This window comes from Amblyomma americanum, chromosome 5 (assembly GCF_052857255.1).
Source record: "Amblyomma americanum isolate KBUSLIRL-KWMA chromosome 5, ASM5285725v1, whole genome shotgun sequence".
NCBI classification, from domain to species: Eukaryota; Metazoa; Arthropoda; class Arachnida; order Ixodida; family Ixodidae; genus Amblyomma; species Amblyomma americanum.
In genome coordinates this window covers 197,661,468-197,676,171 of record NC_135501.1, presented here as the reverse complement: position 1 = coordinate 197,676,171, position 14,704 = coordinate 197,661,468, and the positions used below count along the sequence as shown (strand labels likewise).

General features: G+C 46.6%; 1 protein-coding gene across 1 annotated transcript in view; it reads right to left on the bottom strand.

Moving 5' to 3' along the window:
* LOC144133321 (calcium-activated chloride channel regulator 3A-1-like) overlaps positions 1-10,397 on the bottom strand; it is a 31,315-nt gene extending 20,918 nt beyond the window's left edge. Inside the window, exons 1-7 of the mRNA XM_077666317.1 lie at positions 10,225-10,397; positions 8,732-8,892; positions 6,226-6,523; positions 5,435-5,541; positions 4,148-4,321; positions 2,546-2,661; positions 461-575 (exon numbers count right to left, since the gene is read on the bottom strand). Of these exons, the coding sequence (XP_077522443.1) occupies positions 461-575; positions 2,546-2,661; positions 4,148-4,321; positions 5,435-5,541; positions 6,226-6,523; positions 8,732-8,884 (963 nt within the window). The 5' untranslated portion in view covers positions 8,885-8,892; positions 10,225-10,397. The remainder of the gene's footprint in view (positions 1-460; positions 576-2,545; positions 2,662-4,147; positions 4,322-5,434; positions 5,542-6,225; positions 6,524-8,731; positions 8,893-10,224) is intronic.
* Positions 10,398-14,704: the final 4,307 nt, after the last annotated feature.

The window sequence follows — 14,704 nt, the reverse complement described above, 5'->3', positions numbered from 1 at the left end:
AGACTTCAAACGGCTGCCATAGCCGACGTCGGACAATTTTTTTCCGACATGGGGGTAGGTGCTAACGTTCCCATGTTGAAAAGTTGTTGATTTTTTTTGTAGTTATTTACTCGTCTTTTCGTTGGATTCTATTATGCAAACAATGTCCGCCACGCCGTATATTCAAGATACACAGGCCGCACAGACGTATCCTTTACTGCTTTTAAAAGATATATCTGTATTCAACAATTTGAAACGTACCGTATGTTCTTTCAGTCAAGTATAAATGCTTGTGTCGGCTATGTCGCCGGTTTACTGACTGTCAGATTTCGCAGGTAACTGACTTGTACAGAACCAAGCAAGAGGTTTTGTGCATAAGGTTGGCGCACCTGATGGCAGATGCGGCATAATCGATGCTTGCACGAAAAAAAAAGATCGGTCTGAAATTGTGCAGTCTTGTATCCAATGTTCTTGCACTTACGCCCATACTGCTGGAAACGTCCAGGGCAAAAACTATCTCGCCGAGAACGCCGTCCTTGTTTTGCACTTCGTGGAATGTCATCTCGATGTTTCTGGTCAGGTCACCGCGGGGCAGGCTGCGCAGACGAATCGGAACTGAATAAAAAGTTGGCATTTAAGTATCATCGCACTAGTACTATCAGTGTAACTGCCATGAAAGCTAACCTTTCCCTCCCTCTCCTTTCTCACCGCAGGTCAATAGCTTCATTATGTTCTTTTCACAAATTTTATCATAATCATTATATTAAAGACAAGTTATTAAAAAGACCATCTTATATTTCAGCACACATTGATCACCGCCACAAAGTTTGGATTCTTCCTTGTCGCACAAGATGTTTGCACACCTAGAACCTGTGTCAGCTGGAATCACCTTCCCCATGATATTGCTGAAATTGCTGATATTTCTGAGTTATACGTAATGCCGTTATTGGTTTTATTTAAGTGTGTGATTGTAACTATGCTTAATTTAAAATCCGCAGTTTTTTGTGGTTTGTTTTGTGTAATGCTGCTTTCGTAATGCTGTTATTGATTTTAATAAGTGTGTACCTGCGACTACGCTTAATTTATTAACTGCTGTTTTTTTTTGTGCTCTGCACTTATATGTAATTCCCGCTCCCCTCTGTAACGCCTAACAGCCCTGAGGGTAAAGGAATGAATGAATGAATGAATGAATGAATGAATGAATGAATAAATAAATAAATAAATAAATAAATAAATAAATAAATAAATAAATAAATAAATAATATACGAGAGCCCGTGCCCTGGACGCCAGGCTTTAGCGACGGTCAAGGCAAATAGGAAGGATTCTTGCATGGCGGTGGTTTCTGATCAACCGAAAAGTTTTTGTATACTCAAACGTTTACTGCCATAGCACTGACCTGGTGAGAGGGAGTTAAATGCACTTGTTAAGATGCATTGCTGCGAATAAAAAAAGGAAAGGCTGAGGATTCAACCAGATAAACGATAACAAGCGAACACGCGAGGATGGGCAGTAAGGAAATGAAGAAAAAAGGAGGAAAGATGAGGAGGTGGAGGAGAGTAGATGAAGAAAGGAAGGAAAAGAGAGGAAAGGGAAAGGAGGTACATAACGCTCACAAAAATTCAGAGACGCTGAGCACCCGGCCCAATACACAATGCGATTGCATAGAGTCAATGCACACCAGTGAACATTTATTATTTGTTGGTTCATGTCTCCCGCCGTTTCATATGATTTTCTGCATTCTTGAGAGGTGGCGCTTCCAAGCGCCTATTTTAGTTGTCAGTGAAGCGATCACGCGTCGAAATTTCGACTTGCATGAGCAACTACCTGCGTATTTTTTATTGGCATGTCATGCGCATGGATGGAAAATGATGAAGACGACGACATCCAAAGCACAGCTCAAGATACTGACAGTTAACACGTGGGATGGTAGCTGTTTCATTGTATTGTATGAACACCGTTAAAGAGCAAGTGCATAGGTTTAAGAAATCGACGAGCTTAAGGGGGTCGAATGTGTGAAACTTGCAGATAAAGCATGCGAAGTCCTTTTGGGCTAGCATTTGAAAAGGTGACGTAATCGCCGATAGAAATCGCGACGGTCTTCAAGCTTCCCCGCAGCGCGCAGCGCCAAGTGGGTGGCGCATGATGACGTCATCGTAGGTATCGGTACATTTCCAAAGACTAAAAGCTTGCTTTGAAGGAAAAAAAACCAACGACACCGAAGGCAAAGCTCGCCTAGCGTTTTTTCCAGCATCCAATGAGGCATGACAGGGTGTGGTTGATGGCAGCGGTAATTTGAAATCTGACCTTCCGTGACGTCACACCGAGCTTCCCCGCACTCCTTTGTTGCTTTGAGGAGAAGCCTAAAGTTCAATCATCCGATTACGTCACTATTTTCATATTTACATCACTGTTTTCATTGTTGTGAGCCAGGAGCATCCGTGTTCAGAGTATCGATTGGTTATTGCTATTGAGTACTCAGTTTTGGATTTATACGGCTGGGTCATCTGTGTATGCTGTAGAACTCGAACCGTCTAGCTATCTCTTCATTAATCAGTTCCAACTTACTTGATAAAATCCTGGTTGCCGCTGATCACCTCCCACGTTGGCTTGCGATTGCACAGGTGGTTGTGCTTGTTGGGAGCGAAGGCGTTGTGTCTGGTTTTGTCGCAGAACTTGAGCTTCTGTCCACAAAAAAAAAAAACCGATAAGGACATAATCACCTGCTGCCGCTCTCACTTGTCTGCCGCTTCTAATTCTTGGTCAGTTCGGTATCGGCTGCCCCCTGCTAGCCATCTTAACTCATGTGATAGTAACCGCTGCCCTATGTAGTCACGGTGACAGTGTATGCTTGAGTACCAAACCGGAAAAGTAAAACTGCAATTCGTCAAGTGCGAAGTTTTAAAGAGAGCTGCACAGATTTCTCGCCCAGGTAAACTTGTTTTCCAATTAACTGCAATCTTTTCTTGGTTTCGAATGATGCATTTACGTATCAAGCACTGCGCGTCCAGAGTTTCCGAATCCATGAATGTGGAGTTTTTGAAATTACGAACTCCCGACAGACGCCAGGTAATCCTGTATACCTGCTTAAAAAATTGCTCAGTCCTCCATGTTTCGAAATGCGACACAGACTGATATTTCTCCAATATTTAAAATGTTCACAATGTCGCGTCCACATTTGCTTGATACGGAAATCCTTACGCTCGCTTAAATGTCATAACATGTTGCCGACGCCTGAAATCATAGGGGGCTCTCTTGTCTCTCCCAATAGCTAGGCGCAGGAGATTTGTGCCGGATTCACTTGGATTTTGAACCCGCTCCTGTAAGTGAAGCGATCAAAGAACAGTGATGCGCGATAGATTCGATGACGAACTTTACTGCAGATTCGAACTTGAATAAGACGTCCCGAGCTAGTTGGCCGTTCATCACATAAACAATAAAGCGTTTGAGGTCACTGCGGTAACCCGCATTGGAGGAATGCGAAAGCATTGACGCCTCCTCGTTTTTCTTTGCCCCTATTTGCCTCACTTTGCCTCTCTTTGCTTCACTTGTCCCCTTCTCCTCACATTTACTCGTTTAAGCACTGATGTAAATTCGCCCAATTTCCCAATTACCAAAATTAATTGTCTTTCTTAATCAAGTTCCATACATTGACCATTTTGAGTTTTCAAACTTGGCGCCGCGCTTCGTTTTCAAATTTGGCGCCACGCGTTGACTCCGCCCACACTTCCGGTTTTTTCAAATTTGGCGCCACACGTTGCCCTGGCTCCACCCACTTTTTGGACATTTTTAGTTCTAATTAATTAACTAATAAACTTATCGGCATAATTCCTTTTTCGACATCAACCTCACATCATCCCCTTTCGACTAAAACCATTCGTTTGGCGCTACTTCTTCTAAGTTCCCCACAACTGCCGCGGACACGTTTTGCGGACACGACCTTGTCGTCATAGCGTAGTAATGCTCTCGCATTAAAACAGCGCAAACTTCACAGCGGTCACAGAAAGGGAAGGCAAGACACTGACGCTGTGTATCGTCTTCCCTTTCTGTGTCCGCTGCGAAGTTTTTTCTGTGTTGCTTCGTGTCTTCGAACTTGGCATGCCATTAGGTTATCTTCTGGAAAATCTTCGCAGTTTGTTGGAGCGATGGTCCACTGTAGTGCACACTTACGCCTTCGACGTGGGGCATGAACATGATGGACGAGGTGACAGGATCTCCTCCCTTGGGCGAGAAGCGCGTCTTGCACTTGGAGGAGACGCGGCATCCCTTGTAGATGCGACACCTCTCGCCGGATTCTGTGAATGCGCTGAACTTGAGCTGCTGCGAGCACGTGCTGGCGCGAACCTGCGCGGAGAACAATGGGTGCGTAAGTGGCGAGCCCTCTAACCGAGCAGCTCAACAGAGCGAGAAAGAAAGCGTATTTATTTGAGCAGCTCTTGTCCTGTTCAACAGAATGAAGGTTCATGTTCGGGTTAATTTCTTATACATCTATTCACCGGTCTGACCTTGGAGATGGGGGCGAATGGATTGGGCCCCATAAAGAGGTCGTTTTGCTGCCCAGGGGGCAGCACAGGCCTATACCCGCCGGCCTCGTGCGCTGAGCCATATAGACGGTCTTGAGACCCACAGTGATAACTCATAAGAGGTAATATAGATTTACCCGTTCAGTTCTCCTGTTTAACCGCCTCAGTGGCCCAAAGGCAAAGGCGGTGCTTGAGAAAAATTCTACGGAAGCACGCCTAGTCCTAGCCACTAAAAAGGGTGCTACTAATGGGCCCTAGAGGCGTCGGTGGCGTCCAGCTGTGCAGCAAGCTCCACCAGTGCTCGCATGGCCGCTGCGGGACCCCTGCAGTGTGTTGACCAATCCTCGAGTGTATAGAGGTATATTGTATGGGCAGATTGCCGAAGTGAGGGGCTGACAGTACCACAATGAGTGGGGGGTGCCACGACGTTTAGCACCATAGCACGGGTTCGCCAGTTCCACCCTGGCGGATGCACTCCGATGGAGAAAGGGAGAAAAAGAAATGGCCCATGTACCGAGATTTTAGAACTCCAGTTGGTAGAAATTAACCTGGAGTCGTCCACCGCCGCTGGAATCGACCTACCGACCGGCCTTCCGCCCGACCAATCAACCAATCAATCGAGAAAAAATCGTCGCAGTTTGATGAAGCGAAGGTATACAGTAGTGCGCGTCTCAATCAATCAATCAATCAATCAATCAATCAATCAATCAATCAATCAATCACGCTTCCCTGAGACAGGCAACAGAAGTGAAGTGAGGAATGTGAACGACGACCCTTAGCGGATGGTAAACCTAGTGAGCGCAGTTTTTAGACATATTGAATGTTTCAACGCATTTAATTTATTGGAGTTTTTTTAACTACAACTAAGAGCGGTCTTTTGAACAGTTCTAGCGTGCTTAGCTCTCGCACGAGTCGCAATACACACGCGTCTCACCATTCCGGACTCGCAGTAGAGGCTCGGGTAGCGGGAACTCTCCGGGTAGCCGTACTCGTCGAAGACACCGTACCGGAAGTGGGCCCACTCGTGCACAAGCTGAAATGCTGCAAGGGGCCATTCAGAGAAAACGGTCGAGCTCAGTGAAGAAACACCGCTTCAGTACCGTGGAGTTTCCGTTATATCATTGCAGCGACAAACTAATTAATCAAGTAAAAGCTTGATCGATATGTGTTAATAACCAGTCAATCCCCGTAGCAAGGAAACTTGACTGAGGTGGCGCCTCAGTCAAGCCCACCAAACATGAGTGTAGTCGATCGTCCTCCATACAAAAATTTGTTTAGACAGTTTATAGACTGCACACAGACATCTGTCTATAAAGTCTATAGATTCTCTATAGACAAACCCTAGAGAGCAATAGCAGGGGCTAGTTGGCGGTTCATCGTGTGGAAACCGCGTTGTACTAAAACAAACAAGACACACTATAAGGACGACAGACGAAGCCTCGTTTGTCGTCCTTATTGTGTGCCTTGTTTGTTTTAGTGCAGCGCAGTTTCCCCACGATAAACCCTAGAGAACAGTCTATAGGCAATACAAATCCTATAGACAGTCTATAGACAATCGATAGATATATGGCCATACACTTTTAGTAGACTTTTGTCTATAGACAGTCCATAGACTATGAATAGACAAAAGAAATACCCATATGAAGGCAATAGAGTCTATAAGAAGTCTATGGACTGTCTACAGACCATTTTTGTAAGAGTCAGAGCAACGAGCCCTCTCCTCACCCGGGTCGCCGTACTCTTCGGCGATGGAGCCGTTCATGTCCGCCAGGAAGCGGGCCGTCAGGTGTATGTATTCGCCAGACTCGCCGCAGCCGCGGGGCTGAACCGTGTACGGCGTGTCCCCGTAGCGAGGGTTGGCCGCAGCCACTCGGACGGCCGCCACCGGGAACAGGCTGGCCGCAGTGTCCGCCGCCTGAGGCCTGGCGGGCCATGTGTCTGGCACCGAGATGGTCACGCTGCCGAAGTGCACCAGGCCGCAGGTGGCGCGGTGCATAAGCGCCGAGGCAGAGCGGAACAGCGCCTGCGACCAAAAGGTTCCAAGAGGAGCCGGCGACGGTGTTTGGTTGTACACTTAAAGCCAAGAATGTGGAAGAGTGGACTGAATGCACCACTTAGCCATCGACAAGGATGGTTAGACCGTGTGGAAGTTGACTGAGGCTCAAGCCCTTCGCAGGTCAACTTTCTGAGGGATTAATTGTATTGTTTGCTGGCACTTAGGCCCCAGGGACTAACCCTTAAACCCCTTTTTGGCTCAGAGTGTACGCTGAGTGGGAAGGGGTACCAGCCTCTGTGCGTGCCTACAGGCTGCCACATGAACCGGGGCCAACAGAAAAAGAGGATTAAGCGGAACATCACACCTAGGACGATAGAAGAGGGGGAGGAGAGAAGGATGGAGACAAGAGTAGGCAGGACCCACAAATTGTAACTATTTAGAAAGATAACAACAACCCTTGTCAAATTTATGTCATTTTTACTGCGTTATAACAGTATTATAATCTCTATTTCCCATCCGAAGCCGTGCCGTCAATGTGATCAGCGCCCCTGGCGGAGGGGAGACCAACTAGTGTCCTCGGAGCATGGCCTCCGCGATAACCCTCGAGTGCTCAATCTTGGAGGCCATGCTTGGAGCGACGGAAAGGTTGCAGCGGAACCGCTGCCTCTTCCCGTTCTCCCGCACACTGGAATTTCGTGAGCGAGAGAGGCCTGCTACGGCTGACGTTTGCTTCTGCAAGGATTTCATGGCGCACAAAGCAGCGCCGCCGAGAAGAATGTAAATGCTTAGGCTTAAGCGATCACACAATGCCACAATGTCACACGCCTAGTGTGAAGTTCGCAGATGCCGAAGTCGTTGTTATCTCTGCCGCTGCCACCGATGGCGCATTTGCTCCGCGCACCGAGCGCGCAGGACTGCATGGTCACATATTCCCCACGCGCTCGGAGTCGGAGGAGGATACAAGTACGCTCGCATGAACCACATGATGAGAACTGTGTGACCGCGCGACGGGGTCACATTGGGGGCGGCTATCGGAGTGGAGTGCGTCTGGAATTATGCATTGGAGAAGTGTAAAGGCAACTGCTAACCCACTTTGCTTATTAGATTGTTTGATCGCTTTCGCCTATACGTATGCGTTAAAGCATTCAGGGCCAATCATTTTCTTAAAGAACAGCCCACCAATTCACATGCAATTTGAGTTTTGACAAGCGAATATTACGAGGGATGCTGAGTTTCGTTACGTTTTCACCTGTGACGTTTTCTCTTCTCCCATAAGTATATTTTAGTCGCCACCACTTAGTGGCCATTCTTCGCATTTAGCTTTTGTCCGTTTGCCTAAAGCCTGCGGCCGGTAGGTGGACCACTTGCTATGGCAGGCAGGTGGCAACCTGCCTACCGGGTTGTGGGCAACCTGCCAAGGTGTATGTATATATATGGGTCGTCTCAGCCAGGTGGGGGCCCTCGGGTCTTCCTCATCGAAGCCCGCCCCTCTTCGCCACATCACAGCAGAAGCCTTTCGAGACGGGACCCGAGGACCCCGACCTGACAGAGACGACCTAGACAAGCCAAGAGCCCGAGTTCTTGGTTCGAATGGGGTCATCTCGGCCAGGTCGAAGTCCTCGGGCCATGGCTCGGAAGGCTCCAGTCGAAACAAGGGCCCACATCTAACTCTCTCGAGAATGTACCCAGTGTTGGGCGCGCCACCTATGTGGGCTGTGGAGTGGGCGCTCTCTTAATAAGACGGTGTGGCTTGACATAGGTATCATTGTCAGTTTCTCGCCAAAAACATCTGGTTCTGACCTCTGCTAGCACTGACAACTGAAAGTTAGCCAAAAATTTAAGTCACGGTCTCTGGCATCACAATTAGTGCTACCCTAACGCCACAAGCCAAAGTAATGATTACGAAAAGGAACCGTGACAACATACTGTCCCAACTCGGACCTGCAACGTCAAGAAAGCATGGTTGCCACCATGGTTATCATCATCACCGTCGATCCCCGAGTCATGTCCACACTCTCAATGCCCTGTGGATATTACACTGTCTTTCGCGAAGTTCATTCACTCACTTTGCCATAGAATTTTACACCGGCCAAAATTGGGCCTCACCTATAGCCGGGCTACTGGCGCCTCGCAACACACATAACCATACATACAAGCGTACACAACATGCAAATAAGGTAAAGGGAAAGTATCGCGCGCATAACAGCGAGCGTGAAAAAGCATCGCGCGAGCAACCTTGATGTTTTCGATGATGCGTTCGTCCGGCTCCACATAGCGATGGATGGCGACCACGACGTCCTCGTAGGCCCCGGTGTCTTTGTTCATCCGCAGTCCATGGGCGGGAGGCCCGGACACCGACAGCGCCAAGAGCACCGGGATCAGCCACATGCCGCAACCTATAAAAGCGAAGAACATACGTATTAAGCACCGACGAGCACATTTACATGCACACTTGCACATGGTGATTTATGCACAGTCATCCAAACCCGTTTTCCATACACTCACAGGACGTGCCTGACACACCTCCAAATCATTTCATGATGCCCCAGCCTTGCATTGGTAAGCCCTTAATATAAGGCCTTGGTAAGTCTCTCTCCTCCACCTCCTCCTCTATATGCGCGCGAAAGGCTGGCGTTGGGTGCTTGCTTGACGCCTCTTGAGAGCTGGGCACCCTCGGAGGAGGCCTTGTGCTGGGCGCCTGGCAGGAGGGATGAAAAGCTCTCCAAGCAACGAGGCCGCTTCTACGCTTCTAGCAGAAGACGGGTCTCGACTGTCGGTTGTGATTAGGCTCACTGCTTGTGTGGTTGTATATATTCGCATCTCTCTTCTATCCATATGGTCAACAATCACAACCCTCAAACTTCTCTCCCTTTCCCCAGTGCAGAATAGCAAAAGGCCAGATGACGAGCCTTCAGGCCGACCTCTCTGCCTTTCTCTTAAGTAAACCTCTTCTTCCAGCCTGTGCCTTGGAATAGCCTGGTTGACTCTAGTACAAAAAATATTTCGCGGCAAATGTATATTTTTGTTAGGCCTGACATACCTAGCAATTCTGAACAAAAGTATTTTTGAGCGGGAAACCGTTTATGAGCGCAATTTTTTCACATAATGTAAGATTTCACTATAAAAAATCAATATGATCCGCAGATCACCCGACGGCAGTCTTGTATTTTTTTTTCTATTCACATTTTTGCTATCGTCAAAAGCGTACCCCATTGGTTTTCTATGGCAGTCTTAACTGTTCAACGCGATCGATTGAAACACTTTAAAAGAAAAATTTTGCTACGTATCAGAATAATGACCCATTACTTTCAATATTTCCATAACAGTGTCTTACAATTTTAATAATAATAATAATAATAATAATAATAATAATAATAATAATAATAATAATAATAATAATAATAATAATAATAATTGGTTCTTGGGGAAAGGAAATGGCGCAGTATCTGTCTCATATATCGCTGGACACCTGAACCGCGCCGTTCAAAATTTTTGCCCGAGAAAGCTGGACTTGAATGCCTGAGGCACGCAGCGAACAAAGCCAGAGAGAACACTCGCTAATACTTACAAGGTACACATTTACTCCCTATATGCCTTTTTCTTCCATTTGCGCTCGGAGTGTTTCACTTACCCGAATAGCTCGTCAGGAAGTACTTGAATTTCTTTAACGCCAGCCCTAAAACAGGATTCTCGATAGAGTCCCCGCCCGCAAGATTACTCATACGCACGTGCACAAGTCCTGCTGGTCGGCGATCGCAACCGTGATTCAGCAGGCGAGATGGACAGAAGCAGGTGTTCTTCCAGTGGTGACGGCGAATCGTGTGAACGACGCTTCACTCGCGCACGGACCGACGGAGGGGGATGTGGTAGACCGGATGGGTTCTCCTGTTCAGCAGTCGCGCCGTGGAGACTGGGAGAGAGGCGCGGCTGCTCTTATTACCGCCTCTTCCGCTCTCCTCACCTCAGCCTTACGCCCGCTGGATCCGGCGGCTGCCATTGTCTTGATCATCTCTTGCTTACCTCTGGCGCAATCCTTTCCCGCCCGGGCGCGGACGAAATCCGACCTTTCCCTTCCGCACGATCGCTGCATGCGCCAGGTTGGGCCTGACGCGGCATGGCGCACGCTGGCTGGTGGAATAATATTGGTCATTCTTTATACTACGGGCAGGTGAAACGGCTTCAGAGCTGCTGCTTGAAAGTCGTTATTAAGGCGAGAGCCTTGAGTGGCTCATCGATGTCCGACCATCCGTCCACGAAATCTGCCACACTATGACGTCATCAATGGCATTACAACCCATATACTCTTAGCAGTTACTAAGTAATCGGCGATGAGTGATTAGTTCATTAGTCATTAATTGATATTTAGTAAAAAAGTAAGAAACCAGAAAAAAATTAAGAAATAGAATAGTTTTAAAAAGAAAAAGGAAAAAAGAAAAACAGAAAATTGGGAAACAATTAAACAGTTAAAAAGTAAAACAAAAGAACAAAAAGAAAAACTAAAAACGAATAAACCAAAAATTGAACAAAATAAAAACAAAAGAAAAAATCCGATACCTACAGGCGGCGTGGAAAAAAAACCCGCGTTCTAGAAAGTTCAATGCTTTTGCATTCCTGCACGTAAGCAGACTTAAGCGTGCCCCCAGAAATTTTTTTCATTCAGTTTTCGATTCATGAGGCTTTTGGAGATGGAAAGATTAACAAGGTATAAAAAAACACGCAAAATACACACAATTGCAAGTCACATGCGTCTAGGTCCTCAGGCACAGTTCTCGACCGTAACGCATGTCCAAGATTCTTGGGCAAAAATTTTGAATATTGAAAAATTGGAAAGTACCTATTATCGAACTATTGAAGGCATAGGTTCATTCTTAAGACGGGTTAGCAAAATCCTCAATTTCAAGTTTTTCCATCGCTCGCAACGAGCAGTCAAGTTAGAAGACAGAAAAAAACTGAAATACTGGCAAACAGGATCATTCCATGACAGGCGTACCACACCTTGCACTCTATCATTCATTATTTTGTTAAAAAAAATTTCGGGTAATATATATGACCACCCTTTTAATTTTGTGGACGAGTGCGAAATTCCGTCTCATTAAAAAATTCACACATGATTTTCTTTTTTTTTTGTTAACACTACATATTTCTACTAAAAATGTCTAAGCATTGTTCTTTCCTACCGGCAATCGAAAAATGGAAGTATAGGATTTTTAATACCTTAACTGACAATTTTAGAGTAAAAGTGCGCCATTTCTGCAATTTACGAAAAGAAAATGCAGGCGTCTCTATTGGTAGTTAGGAAAAGTTTGTACACTACGCGTGGCCTTTGCTATTTCTGAAAAAAAAAAAATTCGCTGAAGTATAACTTTCAACGTTGAGGAGAATAAGGTCTCGAAGTTGCGTTTTGCCGCGTATTCGGCAGCAAATTTCATAGTGAGGTGGTCTAAGTAAATATATATAAGATTGCGCATTTGATACTTAATGTGAGTGGCATACCGCGCAGTGAATTTTATCACAGAAATTTTCGTCTTCGGTGAGAGAAAAAAAAATCTGATGTTGAGAGTCCGCACCGCCTTCCAATAGTTGTGCCGTAAAGCCACTTCACTGCACAGCATGGCGGCGGCGCTGCTGTAGATTCCAGTATGCCGTGCGCTCGAGCACCCAGACATTTACGCCTGTCCTCCCAGGGCGCAGACGGTGGCCGCCACGTTTCTCACGACGAGTGTGCGGTTACACGAGCTGTGGTGCGAGCGAGAGCCGTCACGTGACCAGGGCTTCAGGCGCAGAGCACGTGATTCTCTCGATATACCTTCTGGCTCTTTCCATCGCTCCCCTCTGCCTTCGATTGTTCCCTCTCAGCTCTCGCCCGCTGCTGCCACTTCTATAGCCTGGCTCCCGAGATCCGTAACCAGAGTTATACCCATAATAAACAACATGTAATAAAGCCCTGATCACAAACATGAAACGGCATATTGCCTTATCAATAGTGCGTCCACCGCAGTCTGGTCGGAAGAGCTACAGTAGTATTGTGTGTGTGTGTGTGTGTGTGTGTGTGTGTGTGTGTGTGTGTGTGTGTGTGTGTGTGTGTGTGTGTGTGTGTGTGTGTGTGTGTGTGTGTGTGTGTGTGTGTGTGTGTGTGTGTGTGTGTGTGTGTGTGTGTGTGTGTGTGTGTGTGTGTGTGTGTGTGTGTGTGTGTGTGTGTGTGTGTGTGTGTGTGTGTGTGTGTGTGTGTGTGTGTGTGTGTGTGTGCCACGGAGTCTGCCATAGGCTGCATACCTTTCCTCCCCGAATGCGCACAATAAATACAAGATGTTTCACCTAAAGCTTTCCACAATTAAATAAAATAGCTTTTTGAGTAAGAAGAGCGCTTTTTTCGACATAGCATTGTCAGCTGAGAGCAGATCAGAATACAGCCAAGCCGTGCTGACTATAGTACGCTGGTTAACGAATACTGAATAGTCAACTTTTAACTATTACTATTATTTTCTTTAATTACTGAGAGGCCTGCAGTCCACAGTAATTAATATCCACATCCGTTTTCAGAATTTCGGAAACGCGATTATACTCGGCGATGTGGCTCAACAAATTTCGGTTATTACGACGAGTTACATGCACTGGAGAGGTTTGCTTTGCCTGCAAGCTTCTCGAAAGCGCATGTATTTTTGGCACGATGTAGCCAGACTTCGTTGGGCCGCAGCACCGAGGTTTTTCGAAATTCTAAAAACTGATATGGATATTATACCCCTGTCACAGAGGCCAGTTTCAATGGCCATCGAGTCGAGGGCCTTCGAAATTCTCAATCGCCATCGAACTCGAAGGAGTTGTGTCGCTGCTACACAGCAACTCTCAATGGCTATTGAAATGGTTCTCGTGTCTTACGCCAAGCTTGTGTGGCGCCACAATCGCTACTTTGGATTTTGCGCACATAAAATATTTTATAAATATATACTAAATGTTGATATACACGCATACGCGCATGTCCTTTAAAACCCTTTTAGTTGCACGCACGCGACGACGCCGCGCGTTGTTTCTAGCGCCATCTACTGAAAGATGCTTACACTGCTGTAGCCACTCTAATACAAGACGAGTCAAATCCAAGCCAGTCGAACTGCGTCGGAGCGCTTCGTAAGGCTTAACACTCGGGAAATCGCCGAAAAGCTATTAGTCTCTTGAAACTTTATGCGAGGGTAAGAATGGGCAAATCGAAGGCGAATACAACAGCTTAGAACACGATATTGCTTTGAGGGATTAGCGACGAAGCTGTTGTTGCTGCGAAGCAGACGGGCAGGGCGCCGCCATGTTGTCAACCCATGTTGCCAACCGCCATGTTGTCAAAAATGAATTCGCCTAATGCGCTTAAAACCAGAATGATACAATAATAAAATTGTTGTGCAGACTGCTTGCATTAATGTTTAGGCGAATAATGTTCGTGCATGCTTTTGTACCGTGAATGTGTCGTATACGAAAGTTCGCTTGGCGCCGCTCGAAGCAACCCTAGCAACCTTGGGCAGCGCTCGAAGGCCCTCGAAATCTCGATGGAGTTCCGTGCTGCTCCGTTGACTCGATAGGCTATTGACTCGATCGCCAATGAAACTGCCCGTGTAGCAGCGCTCGATCGCCTTTGAGTCGATAGACTATCGGTTCGAGGGCCCTCGAAATGCCCGTGTGACAGGGGTATTAATTACTGTGGGCTACACGCCTCTCAATAATTAAGGAGCCTAAGAGAAAAGTTATGTTAAATTGTTAACTATTCAATATTAGTTAACCAGCCTGCCAGCTAGCACTGCTGGCATTCTGCTGCACTATACGCCGCTGACAATGCTGTGCCGAAAAAAGCCCTCTTGAACCGTAAAAAGCCTGTTTTTTTTTAAAATTGTGCAGTCTTTAAGGAAAGCTCTGCAGGACTTTTAAATAAAGTTGTTACCAACCAACCAAGTCTTATAGGTGGCACAACCTGTATACGGAATGTAGTACATTGACTAACGTGCGCCGATACCACATCTACCAGACCGATTATTGAAACTTTATTGCACGAGTTTTTGTTCTGCATTACAAAATTGAACTGCCGGCTGCACATCTGTCGCACAGTCTTCTCAATGATGGGGAAGCTCTCGCAAATGGGGAAGAGAAGACACTGCGCCGGTGCTTTGCCGGTGCTCTGAGCGGGTGAGGCTGACACTGTATGAAACCGGAGCTCTTACGTCAGTTCCT